Raw genomic sequence first — 13,173 nt, 5'->3', positions numbered from 1 at the left:
AATGACGCAGTGGTATGGTGGATGGATTGTTGTTGAAAGGAGTGGAGGTGATAGGAATCAATTTGGAGGCCATTAGAATGGTTCACAGGTGAGGTAATTAAGCCTTGGGTTCTGTCTACTCATCCTTTAAGACTTACCTTTAGCCTTTGCTGCCACACATTTTCCCTTCCCAGGTCTGGTTAAATCTTCCTCCTAGGTGTTTTTATTGATATTTTATCTTATGCCTAGTTGGTATCACTGTACTTAGCCTTTGTTATGTTTTTTTTGTATATCTTTTTGTATTTACCCTTCCATTTCAGTGTTAGCTCCTTGAGGGCAGACACAACTATATTATTAGTCTAGTAATTACCAGCACCTAACAAACAAAAAAACATTTAATACCATCTGATGTTAAAACAGCTGATACAACTGCCAAGAATTTTTGATTGTCTGGACATAACACTGTTTAATATGATAGTCATGAGCCATGTGTGGCTATTTAAGTTTAAATTGTAACTTAATTAATATTAAATAGAATTAAAAATTCAGTCTCTCAGTTGAACTGGCCACATTTCAGGTGCTCAGCCCCATGTGATTCATTGCTGCTATATTGGTCAGTGCCGACAGAGAACATTTCCATCATTGCCTAAAGTTCTGTGGTTGGTGCTCGATTACCACAGAGGGGCTAATGTTGAGCAGGTACAGTTCAGCAATTTATTAGTAGTCTTTAATGTTTTTTAAATATTAAATTCTATAAAGAATATACAGAGATTGGTTAGTTACAAATGTTAAGACATTTGTTATTTTTAAAAGTTAAGAAATTTAAAAGTTCTTCATTCAGATTTTCTCTGACTTGTTTAAATACTAAAAATTGTACATGCCTTGGTAAGAATGGGAACTTAGGTGCTTATTTTAACCAAATAGCCAGATTTCAAAATTGATCCTGATTTAAGTGCATTTAAAAAAAATAATAATATGGCATGTCTTCATCATAGATCATACATTTTGTTTTTTGGACAGTAAATGAGTTGTTATTATTTGGCTTAGAATAAATCCTAATATTTTTAAAGTGGTCACATTATGGTTTATATTTCATTAATTATTCACTTTATTATCTAATGACTGTGTATATTAAATATCTAGAAAGCCAATATGCTAAAGAAAAATTATAAGGCAATCTTTTGTAAGTAAATTTATTATGGTATGGAAGCTGTTGACAATGAACGTATTTCTTGTCAAATATAATCATTTCAAGAAGTTAGGGGATCCAGAATTGTTATTTTAAAAAATATATTCTTTCTTTGAGTAGGGAAAGTAGTAATCAATGTGCTTTTATTTTATATTTCAGGTAGTATCTCCCAGTTGTAATGATGATATCACAGTGAAAAAAGACCAATGTTTAATTCGGTCATTTATCGATTCTAAATTGTGAGTAATGAATCACTTAATAGTGTTACATTGGGAGAAAAAAATGGAAATTAAGACTTTATTTTTTAAAATTTAATCATTTCATGAACTGAGAAGTTGTTACCTAATATGTTTTGACTTCTTTGTAATGTAGGTTATTTAAAAAAAAGTTTTTTTTAATAAATTTATTTTATTTTTGGCTGCCTTGGGTCTTCAGTTGCTGTGTGCGGGCTTTCTCCAGTTGCGGCGAGTGGGGGCTACTCATCATTGTGGTGCGCGGGCTTCTCATCGCGGTGGCTTCTCTCGTTGCGGAGCACAGTCTTTAGGCACACAGGCTTCAGTAGTTGCAGCACGTGGGCTCAGTAGCTGTGGCTCGCGGGCTCTAGAGTGCAGGCTCAGTTGCTGTGGCGCATGGGCTTAGTTGCTCCGTGGCATGTGGGATCTTCCCTGACCAGGGCTCGAACCCGTGTCCCCTGCATTGGCAGGCAGATTCTTAACCACTGCACCACCAGGGAAATCCCTAAAATTTTTATATAAAAACTGAACAACAGTATTTGAGAATAATATTTAAAAAGTTTTAAAATAAAGCATAGTATTGATTTTCTGTTTAATTGTAAGAATTCTTTTTTTAATTTATTTTATTTATTTATTTTTGGCTGCGTTGGGTCTTCATTGCTGCGTGCGGGCTTTCGCTAGTTGTGGCGAGCAGGGGCTACTCTTCTTTGCGGTGCTCGGGCTTCTCATTGCGGTTGCTTCTTTTGTTGTGGAGCAAGAGCTCTAGGCGTGCAGACTTCCAGCAGTTGTGGTTTACGGGCTGTAGAGACCAGCCTCAGTTGTTGTGGCGCATGGGCTTAATTGCTCCACGGCATGTGGGATCTTCCCGGACCAGGGCTGGAACCTGTGTCCCCTGCATTGGCAGGCAGATTTTTGACCACTGAGCCATCAGGGAAGCCCTAATTGTAAGAATTCTTTATTTTTATTATGTGTACTATTTCATATTATAAAACATGAAATTTACTTTTAATAGAATTTATATTACTAGAATAATTATTTTGACTTTTTTTCTGATTAAATGTCAGATTTTGAACTCCAATAAAAATTAATTTAAAAAAAGGTCAGAGTTTTAGAAACCTTCCTTCACTTCAACTTTGCTTTGTTTCCAAAAAATGTAAAATTATGTATTCATTGAGTTGTGATTCTCTGTGAAAAATTTGATACCATAATATATCTTACAATGATAAAAGTATTTTAATGTTACCATCTATTAAATTTTTCATGCTGAATTGAATAGTAAATTTGAGAAATATGAAAGATCAAAATAGACACTATAAGGAAAATACCATGCTGATATAAATAAACTACCCCATATTGTAGGTAAGACGGTTGCATAAATTGAAATATTACAAATGTGAGGCTCTCAAATTAGTGTGCTTTGAGTATGTGAATCTTTAGAATTAAGATATTAACTTTGCCTATATTACCTCTTGCCCTTTATTAAGGATTAGGATATACATGGTCTTTTTAAAACAATTTATAAGTAAAATAATTTTGATTTTGAAATTTATATTTTCTGTGTGTTAACATGACTCTTTAAGTGATAATTCTTATTTAGTAATGGTTTCCCTCCTATTTATTTTTCTCTATAATTAGTTATTCTATAGCAAGAAAGGATATCAAGGAAGTAGACATTCTCAGTCTACCTGAATCTGAGCTCTCTGCTAAACCAGGTAAAATAAGGATGAATCAATTCATTATTTCATGATGTGACTCTAAATGGCAAATTTAGTGGCAAAAGCAAGACTGAATATTTTCTGGTGCCATTTTAACTGTTTAGAGTTGGTATCCACTCTTCTTTAATGCCTTTTTTTAATATCTAGATAAAGTATTTGACCTTAATTCTTTGTATGTTTTATCACTAACATTTCTGACAGTATTCCCTAGAGAAAAATAAACATTAATATAATATTATAACTTATATGTTCAAATTTACTGTATCATTTTAGAAATGACAGCTGAATTTGAATCCAGATCTTCTGACTCTGAATGTCATGGCTTTGTATTATTCTGTGGTGCTAATTCCATAACAACTGCTGAAGTACATTTTTATTTTTAGGGCTGCAGAAAGCAAGCATCTTCTTAAAAACTAGAGTTGTTCCTGATAATTGGAAAATGGATATAAGTGAAATCCTTGAGTCATCCAGTAGTGATGATGAAGTTGGCCCAGCTGAAGAAAATGATGAAGAGAAGGAAAAGGAGGCCAAAAAGGAAGAAGAAGAGATGGTAGGTGAAATTTCATGTTTGTAACATATGAAAACATTTCAATACTCTAAAAATAATACCTTCATATATTTTCCCTGTGTTTAGATTCTTTATATTATTTGTTGCTGTCTTTTTCTAGCTCAGCTTTATTTGGGGAAGGGGGAGCTTTCTGGCTTTTAGCTTAGTGGGCAAATCAGAACTAATTTTTAGTGGGTAAGAGATTACAAAGAAGAACTTTTCAGGTTAAATGAGCAGCAAGTGCAGACTTTTTTTTTTAATAACATCTTTTCCAAATAACCAAGGAGGAAGGAAATGTAACTTTTAGGTATATTACATGTGTTAACTCATTTAAATTATTTCCAGATGGAGTAACTGTTATTATTCTACTTTAGAGAGAAAAGTGAGGGTCAGAAAGATTAAATAACTTTCCAAAGATGACACAGCTCAAATGTGGAGAGCAGGGATTTGAACACGGGTCTGGTCTGTCTTAACTTTGAAATTTCACCTCTTTCAGACATTTCACAGTATCTCAAGGATAATGAGGATTAAAAAAATCCTATCTAAATGGAAGAATATTTCATTTGGCAGTTGGATAAATCATAGAAAAGATTTAGATTGTATTTTATAGGTGCTAATGGTTTTCTTTGTAATATCACTGTGTTGTTAAGAATGTATATGTAATTGTAGGAAATCATTCATGAAGTACCACATAATTGCTTTCATGAATATTGCTGTCTATTTTTTCAGCAGTGTTTTGTCAAGTGGGATAAACTGTCCAGTATAGTTTTGGTTGTTATGAGGTAAAGGGGCTTCAGGGCAGACAAAGAGAATGAGTTTACTGAAAAAGACCTATTTGAGCATGAAAAATATTTGCTTGGAAAATGTGGGATGTTTGTTTCTGTTTTACATACACAAATAAGAATTTTTGAAACAAAATGAGTGTACTTGTATGTGATATAGGGCATAGGGTGTTTCTTCCCTTTTACTTCCCCTGCAGTATTTGGCTTTTTGCACTCTGAAATCAGAATGGCGGTTCATACTTACAGGCTGCCTACAGAGTTGCCATAGTAACGGGCTGTTGGTTTTAAGTGAGCATGCTCGGAAAGACAGGAAGGTTTTGCAGAGGCTTGGCGGGTTGCCAATGGAGGTTTGCCAGATGCTTTGAAATGGGCTGTCTTTCTTTTCCTTTCATGTAATGTCTGATTTTTATGTGGAAGAGAATGTAAGTAGTGCTGTATAACCCTGCGGATGCTATGCCCTAAGAGGAAAAGCAAATATTGCAAGTCAGACTGAAAAATGTTCAGATACTGTACTGATTAAGTAGAAGGGGAATCTAACCATTTTACATGTGAAAGAAAATGCAGCATATAGGTAAGATTTTTTTTATATATTACCATTTTGATTGCCAGAAATGAGGTTAAATAAGAATTTTAGGTATTGATGATTTGGCTGATATGGTAGGACTCGTAACCAAGCGTAATTGTTTCATGTAAAAGAGACAGTAGGAGTCTATTTTTAGAATATCAGAGGATGAAGGCTATTTTTCTGAAACATAAGATAGAGTTTGAAATGAAAATGACAGTTTGGAAAAATTTTGGGATTTAAAGTCTAAATATTAAATGTGATTTTTGTATTTTATCTGTATTTATTTATAGATTATATGTTTTCAGGGTAAATAGGCCACATTTTCAGGGTGTGAACTGTTGGAGTCTGGTTTTGCTTTTTTTTTTTTTTTTGAATTAACATTGAAACATTGAAGTTAGGATCTTATATTGCCAAATACTGAAATACATAGTCTCTTTATTTTTGCTAATACTTTTGATTTGTATCCCTTTCAAAATGCATTTTCCCTGATCCCCACCCCCCCAAAAAACCTGAAATTTTAAACAAAGAGGGTTAAAAAGGCTGAGTAGTAAGGGTAGAGAGTATGGCTGTAAAATAGTAAGTAGTAAATAGTGGTCTTATTATAGCTATTAATTTTGTAAAAGTCATAATGTTTTGTTTAAGCTGTGAGTAAATGTTAGTAAAAAAGAATGAAGAGCAGAGGCAAGCTCTGTTACCTATTGTTTGCAGGTAGTAAGTAAAGAAATTTAAAAAGGTAAGGACCTTTGTAAGGATAGTATCTTCTTAAAATGTATTACTTAAATTATGAACTGTTAAAATTAAGTGAACCAAGATGCTTTTCATCTACTAAAGAAAGAAAAGCACAATCGCAAAATGTAGTCATTGATTATATGATTATTTAAAACTATTTTTCAGATATTCATTTTCATGCATATACTTCATTGAATTACCTAATAGAAACTAATTTCCTCTTTTTCTCTGGCTGTACAAGTAGATTTTCTTTAGTGAGATTGGGTTGCTTTAGAAAAAAAAAAATCAGCTGCATTTCTTGCTCTTGGATTTAAGATTTAGATGCTGAATCATTCTAACCTGTCTTGGACAGTAATTTTTTAAAATTTGATATATTGTAAAACTGAAAAGCAGTTTAATCTATATTTAGCAAAGGAAAAAAATGGATATGGTATAAAATGAATTAAAATCTGATAAGCCAGGGCCTACCTGGCTTAGTCATTACAGGCCTTTACTATATAAGTGAGGCTAAGCTGTTATATTTACATTACAGATCATATTCTTCCCAAAATGTAATTATGCTATGCTTTCCATGAGGATTTAATGTTGCTTGACAATGATCAAAAAGATCTTTTATAATATTCTGTAAACCACTGTAACAATACTTCAGCCAGCCATTTGGTGTTTGTAAATTTTATGCAGTAGAATCATACAAGTGTTAGATACTTCTGCAGTACTAATGGGCAGTGCACATTGTTTTTATATTTGATACTTTGAGTACCCTAACATAGCCTTGATCAGGAGATTTGAGACTTACTGTGGAGTAGCATCTTTTATACTTAATATTATTTTGAATTCCTAAGCATTGGTAGTTCAGGATTTGAGTACAAAAAATATATTTCATACTATTACTGGGTAGGAAGAGACTTGAGAGTCTGACAGGAAGTAGGTCCTACCTATATTGATGACTCTACATTTTAAGTCATTGATAATTATATTGAAAAAGGTTCTGGAGAATATTTTTGTGGGTATTACTTAAATGTCTTTTGTTAGGACATTTTTATATTAGAAAAGATATTACTGAATTTCCTTTTGAGCTTTGAAATTGATTGAAAAGTTCATGTAAACATAAACAATGATGTCAGGTATTCATTTACTCCTGACTTATATTCACTTTGGATGAATGTAGGAGAGTTGTCTAGGGTAAAATAAATAGGTGAATGTTTAGAAGACTGAATATCAGGTGGGAATTTGACTAGTCTTAGTTCTTTTATCCTTTTGGTTTGCTATAGGTAGGCTTATATGTTGGGCCCTTTCAAAAATCTCCTCTAATTTCATATTTAGTAATGAAAATTAGAATTTAGTGAATTTTTATAAGAAATGCTCTTTTTTTAAAAAATTTTTTGGCCTCTCCTGTTGTGGAGCACAGGCTCCGGACGCGCAGACTCAGCGGCCATGGCTCATGGGCCCAGCCGCTCCGCGGCATGTGGGATCTTCCCGGACCGGGGCACGAGCCCGTGTCCCCTGCATCGGCAGGCAGACTCTCAACCACTGCACCACCAGGGAAGCCCAAGAAATGCTCTTTTTTGTTTAGAAGTATTGACACCCATTTCTCCAGTTGTTGAACTTCTAGGGATCACTGTTAAATTTAATTCCTAGGATTACATTCTCCTATTACAAAAATCATAAGTGCTTGAACTTTTTAATTCATCGAAATGTGAGGTTTTTTTTTTTTAATGTTTAAATCAAGTGTTTTTTGTGTATTTATGCCTTTTTGTAGATCAACCATAAAGGCATTTGTTAGTAATCTTTCAAGATCACTTTGGGTATAAACCTATAGTAAATGCTTGATAACTCAGGAAAATCCTGTTAAGTCAATAAAATTTACAGAAAAATTTAAAGGTAATATTAGTATTTTAGGTATATCTAATAACTCCAGCTGCCAATCAGGTGTTTGTAAGCAGACCCTATAAAGCCAACCTTCAATGAATAATTGAGACTTTAGCTTGCATTCAAATGTAATAACTTACCTGCTAAGGTCTTAAAATGTAGCCTGTTAAATAAGCAAGCAAAAATGTCCTAATGTCTTTAGCAAAGCCTTTCTTCACAGTGTTAGCATAAGACTCTAACCAAATTAGGATCACCTCATCAGATTAATGAGGATTGCACATTTGTACACACAAATACACCTACATTTTAATGTACTTATAGAAAAAGGTATTTTATAGTTGTGTTAGTAAGACTGATTTTAAAACCTTAGATTTGATAGCATGTGAACCACAGCTTGATGACTGAAAGTAAGATATATGTACCTTTTAAAATGGGGGGGGAGGAATTACTAATTTGTTATAGGCAGGTTGTTTGTAAACTGTTCTGTGAAATTATAAAACAGTGTCTTACCACATAATGAATATATTAGGCATGACATGTGGTTTCTGAAATTTTCTGTTTAAGTGTACACAACAGAGAAGAATGGTACCACTCTAAATTTTATGATGAACAAATTTCACTGGGCCTTCGATACTATTGGTCGGTTCTCAGTTTCTATAATCTAATCATTATCTCCTCCATTAAGCCAGCAACGCTACCCCCACTCCACTCACTTTGGAAAGAAACTAGGAGCTTCAAATTGGGAGCCAGCTCTAAACCCCACCTGCCTGCTCTCCTTCCCTTAATGTACAATTAATAGTATGTTGTCCTCTTCTGTAAGATGAGTCCATCTTTTTAGGCTCTGGATCTCATTCCCTTCTTTCTTGTCTTAGACTGTGAAGTATCTCTTTTCTTTCCAGCATCTTTAATCTATTCCTTTGTGTTGTAACCTTCTTACCAGCTTTTAAAAACATGCTTACATCTCTTCCAACCTTCTAGCAACCTGTCCAGATTCCTTCCACCAACCCCTCCACCTTATGGCCAGATTGCTCAGAGGTATATACACCGTTCTATTTCCTGACACTACCACCCTGCCCCCCGTTCACTCTTAATTCACTGTAGTGCATCTTGTACTTCCACCACACCTAAAACAACTTAACTAAGGTCACCAGTGACCTCCAACAAATTTTTGTGCTAAGTCCAACAAATTTTTGTCATGATTTCATTTGACTCCTTAGTAGGCATTCAGCATCTTTGACATGCCTACCTTCTTAAATCACCTGACATACATGACATTGCATTTTTTTCTGGTTTACTTCGTAACTAAATGATGTAGTGACTCCAAATCTATATGTGCATCAAAGATGTCTCTTTCTTAACTCCAGACATTTATATTAAAATTCCAATGAGGATTTCTTCATATTTTGTAAGTCCTCAAACTCTGTATGTGCAAGACTGCACTCATCTTTTCCCCCAAACCTGTCCTTAACCTGTTTGTTCCTAATTCACTTGAATAGAAGCACCATCCACCCAATTACTCAAGCTAGATAAATGGAAGTCGCCTTAATCCTCTCACTCTTGCCTCCCTATCCAATGAGACATCAGATCCTGTCTCTTCTACTTACTTTATAGCTCTCAAATTTGCCCACTTCCTTCAGTTCCTACTCTCTGTCACCTTAGTTCAAGCCACTCTTCTCTTTCACCTAGCTAGACTGGTGCAGTAGCAACTTGTTCTTTCCATGTCCATGCTTTCCCTACTCCAGTCTGTTCCTCTGTACTGCATCGAAGTAGGTTTTTTAAAACTAGAAATATAAAAATGAGATTCCTCTTGGAATAAATTAATTTTGGGGCACAAAAATAAAAATAAAAATAAATACCAGTCATTGACAATAAAACTGTGACTAAAATCAGCATGTCTTTAACTTCATGGAATTTATTGAGCACTTATAACATGTTGAAACTTTGAGGACAACAAACATGAATAACCTAAACTAAAAAAAATCTCAGCATTAACACCTCTCTCTCACTCTCCCATGCTCTCTTTTCTCTCTGCTTCAGGGGGAGGGGTCATCTTTCCATCATCAGGTGGCAAGACTAATTCAGGCATTGATCCTCTCTTTGTGGACTGTGACAGTAGCTCCCCTTTCCCTTCCAATCCATCAAACTCAGAGAACTTTTAAAAATACAAATCTGACCTAATTCCTCTCTAGCTCTCTCAAACCTCACATCTACCCAGAGTGTCCAGTTCTGATTCTCTAACATATCATTACAAAGTCCTTTCCTAATCACAGCCTGCCTTTGCAAGCCTCATGTTTATGCTCTTTGCTCTTGTTCCCGGGCTGTATGCTCTTCACATTCTGAGGCTTTCCCTACTATTACCACCATCACCGCAGCCCCAGCAGAACCATTCATCCCCTCACCTTGCTCCTGTATTCTTTTATGTATTTTACAACACTTACCACATTTTGTCGAATTGGCTGGTTTTACATTTCCACACCTCCTGCCAGACTTGAGGGCCAAAAGTTTTCTGATTTGAATTGCAATACTTTTGCAAAAGTCTGTGATTCATGGTAACTATCAAAAATGCTTGAGCTGTATTTGAAGACATAGTGTCCAAAGTCAGAAAATACATAATCTAGTAGTAGATAGATATACAACTACTATAATACTAGGAAGTTATACTCCTGCTAACTAAAATTGTAAGTTTCTTAAAATTATGATCATATTCATGCCTCTTCTATATTCTTAGCCCCCTTCCCTGCCCTGGCATTTTAGTGGGTGCATAGTTACTCTTCACATCCTTGACTAAACGAAGGGAAGAAGGCTCATCAGCAGTCTAATGGGCTCCACCTCCCATTATTATAGCCCTATCCCACTTCAGAACCCTTGAGGGATGGAAAACCCTCTTGGCTCCCAACCGGGAGAGACCCTGCAGGTATTGTGATAGCAAGCGCTGCCCCCATATAAAAGTCATAAAGGCAGAGTCTTTGGAGTAGTTGGAGGCATTTTCTACCATGTGCAATTTTACTCTAAGGTGACTAACAAGACAGCTGTTTTTTTAAAAAAAATGATTGTGAAGAATTACTTATTGTAAGAGATTAAGCAGTTTTGAGTTTTGCAAAGACCATCAGGTAAATTTAAAACTTTGTTTATAGCATCATCTTTTTTTTTTACTCGAAATAAATTTCCTTTCAAGCAGGCAGTTGTTTTTAAGTAGAATTCTTTATTCATTTATATCTTGTTTTTACACATGATAACTGCATTCTGAACTTAAAATTTTATGGCCATAGTTTCTCATGGTACTTAAAACACTCTTGACATCCACTAACTTTTAATTCCAATGAATTTAAACTACCAATTTTTATCTATAAAACTATATTCTTAATCATTAAGAATTTCTCAAATGTTTGGTAAAACCTTAATAAATACCTTATTTGCAATTGATGTGTTCATTTTGTTTACTTGCTTTTGGAAGAAACTTTGATTTCAAACCAGTGCTTTTTAAAAACAATTGCTTTTACATATACTGGATACAACAGTCTTCTTTGAATTCTGTAAGATCATAAATACTAAAAATGAGGTGTTAGTCTGAGGAGAGACTGTTTTGATTACGAGGGACAGGCAAAGCATAGACCCAGTGTGGTATAAGTTGTTTTTGTTTTTGTCCGCATACCAGAAGTCCTTAAAATTAGTATCTGAAATGATTCTTAGGCTACCAGATTACTCTTTTCTTGAGTTAACTCATTGGCAGTTGTTTTCACAACCTTGTAAAAGCAAAATTTTTTAATGCAGTTGGGAAAAAATTGCCATGTCTTGATCTGAGTATTTAGTAAAGACCTCTATTAACTCTGTAGTGATTATTAAGTCTGTATGTATATTGCTAACTATTAAGTCTGTATATTGCTAATTTTTTTTTTTTTTTTTGCGGTACGCGGGCCTCTCACTGTTGTGGCCTCTCCCGTTGCGGAGCACAGGCTCCGGACGCGCAGGCTCAGCGGCCATGGCTCACGGGCCCAGCCACCCTGCGGCATGTGGGATCTTCCCGAACTGGGGCACGAACCCGTGTCCCCTGCATCGGCAGGCAGACTCTCAACCACTGCGCCACCAGGGAAGCCCGTATATTGCTAATTTTTGAGGCTTACTAGAACTTCGACTTAAGTTTCTTAAATTTTGTTAAACTGAGAGTACTCCGATGCTATAAGTCATTTTTTTTTTAAGAAGATATTGGGGGTAGGAGTTTATTAATTAATTAATTAATTTTTGCCGTGTTGGGTCTTCGTTTCTGTGCGAGGGCTTTCTCTAGTTGTGGCAAGCGGTGGCCACTCTTTATCGCGGCGCGCGGGCCTCTCACTATCATGGCCTCTCTTGTTGCGGAGCACAGGCTCCAGACACGCAGGCTCAGTAGTTGTGGCTCATGGGCCTAGTTGCTCTGCGGCATGTGGGATCCTCCCAGACCAGGGCTTAAACCCGTGTCGCCTGCATTAGCAGGCAGATTCTCAACCACTGAGCCACCAGGGAAGCCCTGTAAGTCATTCTTAATGAATGTACTGAAAGAAAAAAAAGACTGTACTGAGGGAAAGACTTTTCTGTTGATTGCCTCATGCTTTTTATGTTATATATTTTAATCGACCTTGATTGCCTCATGTTTTTTTAATATATTTTAATTAACTACATGTTTATTGATCTTGGCTATATTATTAGCTGTTAAAAACTTAAAAAAATTTTTTGCTGTCTGGATTTGTGAGCACTCAATATTTATTGCTTGACAGTTGCCTTTGCTTTGAATATGGCTTTGAAAGACAAAAGTCTGAATTCTTGTTTTGGATCATGGAAAAATAGTAGTACTCTGGGGCTTCCCTGGTGGCACAGTGGTTAAGAATCCGCCTGCCAATGCAGGGGACACGGGTTCGAGCCCTGGTCCGGGAAGATCCCACATGCCGCGGAGCAGCTAAGCCTGTGTGCCACAACTACTTAGCCTGCACTCTAGAGCCCACGAGCCACAACTACTGAGCCCATGGGCCACAACTATTGAAGTCCGTGCGCCTAGAGCCCATGCTCTGCAACAAGAGAGGCCACCGCAGTGAGAAGCCCGTGCCCCGTAACGAAGAGCAGCCCCTGCTCGCTGCAACTAGAGAAAGCCCGCGGGCAGCAACGAAGACCCAATATAGCCAAAAATAAATAAATCTATTAAAAAAAAAAAAGTAGTGCTCTGAAATTAAATTATGATAATTTATATGAAAGAAATATATCAGTGTTTTCTTTGTTTCTCCATAGTATTGTTAAACTTCAAGAATTTTCCCAAATATTAATTTATAAGTAGTCTATCAGAAAAGGAAATATTAAAACCCCAAATCCATTTGTTTGCATAAGAAGAAATCATTAGGTTTATATAATTAGTAAAATGTAACACACAAATAGGTATTTGTAGGAATAGTTGTTTCTGTATGAATGTTTCCATTAATTTTTTTTCCACAGAACTAAATTGTAGTTATGTATATAGTTTCCTTCCTTAAGAAATAATTTTCATTGTTCTATTTTAAGGGGTTGCAAAGTCAACTACAGAGGCCCTGCAAGAAAGGCAAATGA

General features: G+C 35.5%; 1 protein-coding gene across 6 annotated transcripts in view; it reads left to right on the top strand.

The window, feature by feature from the left end:
* The window catches only part of ARID4A (AT-rich interaction domain 4A), a 58,643-nt gene that overhangs the window by 18,296 nt on the left and 27,174 nt on the right, over positions 1-13,173 (top strand). For 5 of the 6 annotated variants that reach the window (XM_019923431.2, XM_073800424.1, XM_073800423.1 and 2 more), the window contains 3 exons: positions 1,328-1,407; positions 3,037-3,113; positions 3,500-3,666. In XM_019923431.2, the coding sequence (XP_019778990.1) occupies positions 1,328-1,407; positions 3,037-3,113; positions 3,500-3,666 (324 nt within the window). Of the gene's footprint in view, positions 1-556; positions 679-1,327; positions 1,408-3,036; positions 3,114-3,499; positions 3,667-13,173 lie in introns of all 6 variants that reach the window. The other variant, XM_019923452.2, reaches the window with a different exon arrangement.

Source organism: Tursiops truncatus, chromosome 2, assembly GCF_011762595.2.
Source record: "Tursiops truncatus isolate mTurTru1 chromosome 2, mTurTru1.mat.Y, whole genome shotgun sequence".
In the NCBI taxonomy this organism is placed as follows: Eukaryota; Metazoa; Chordata; class Mammalia; order Artiodactyla; family Delphinidae; genus Tursiops; species Tursiops truncatus.
This window is presented reverse-complemented; position numbering and strand designations above follow the sequence as displayed.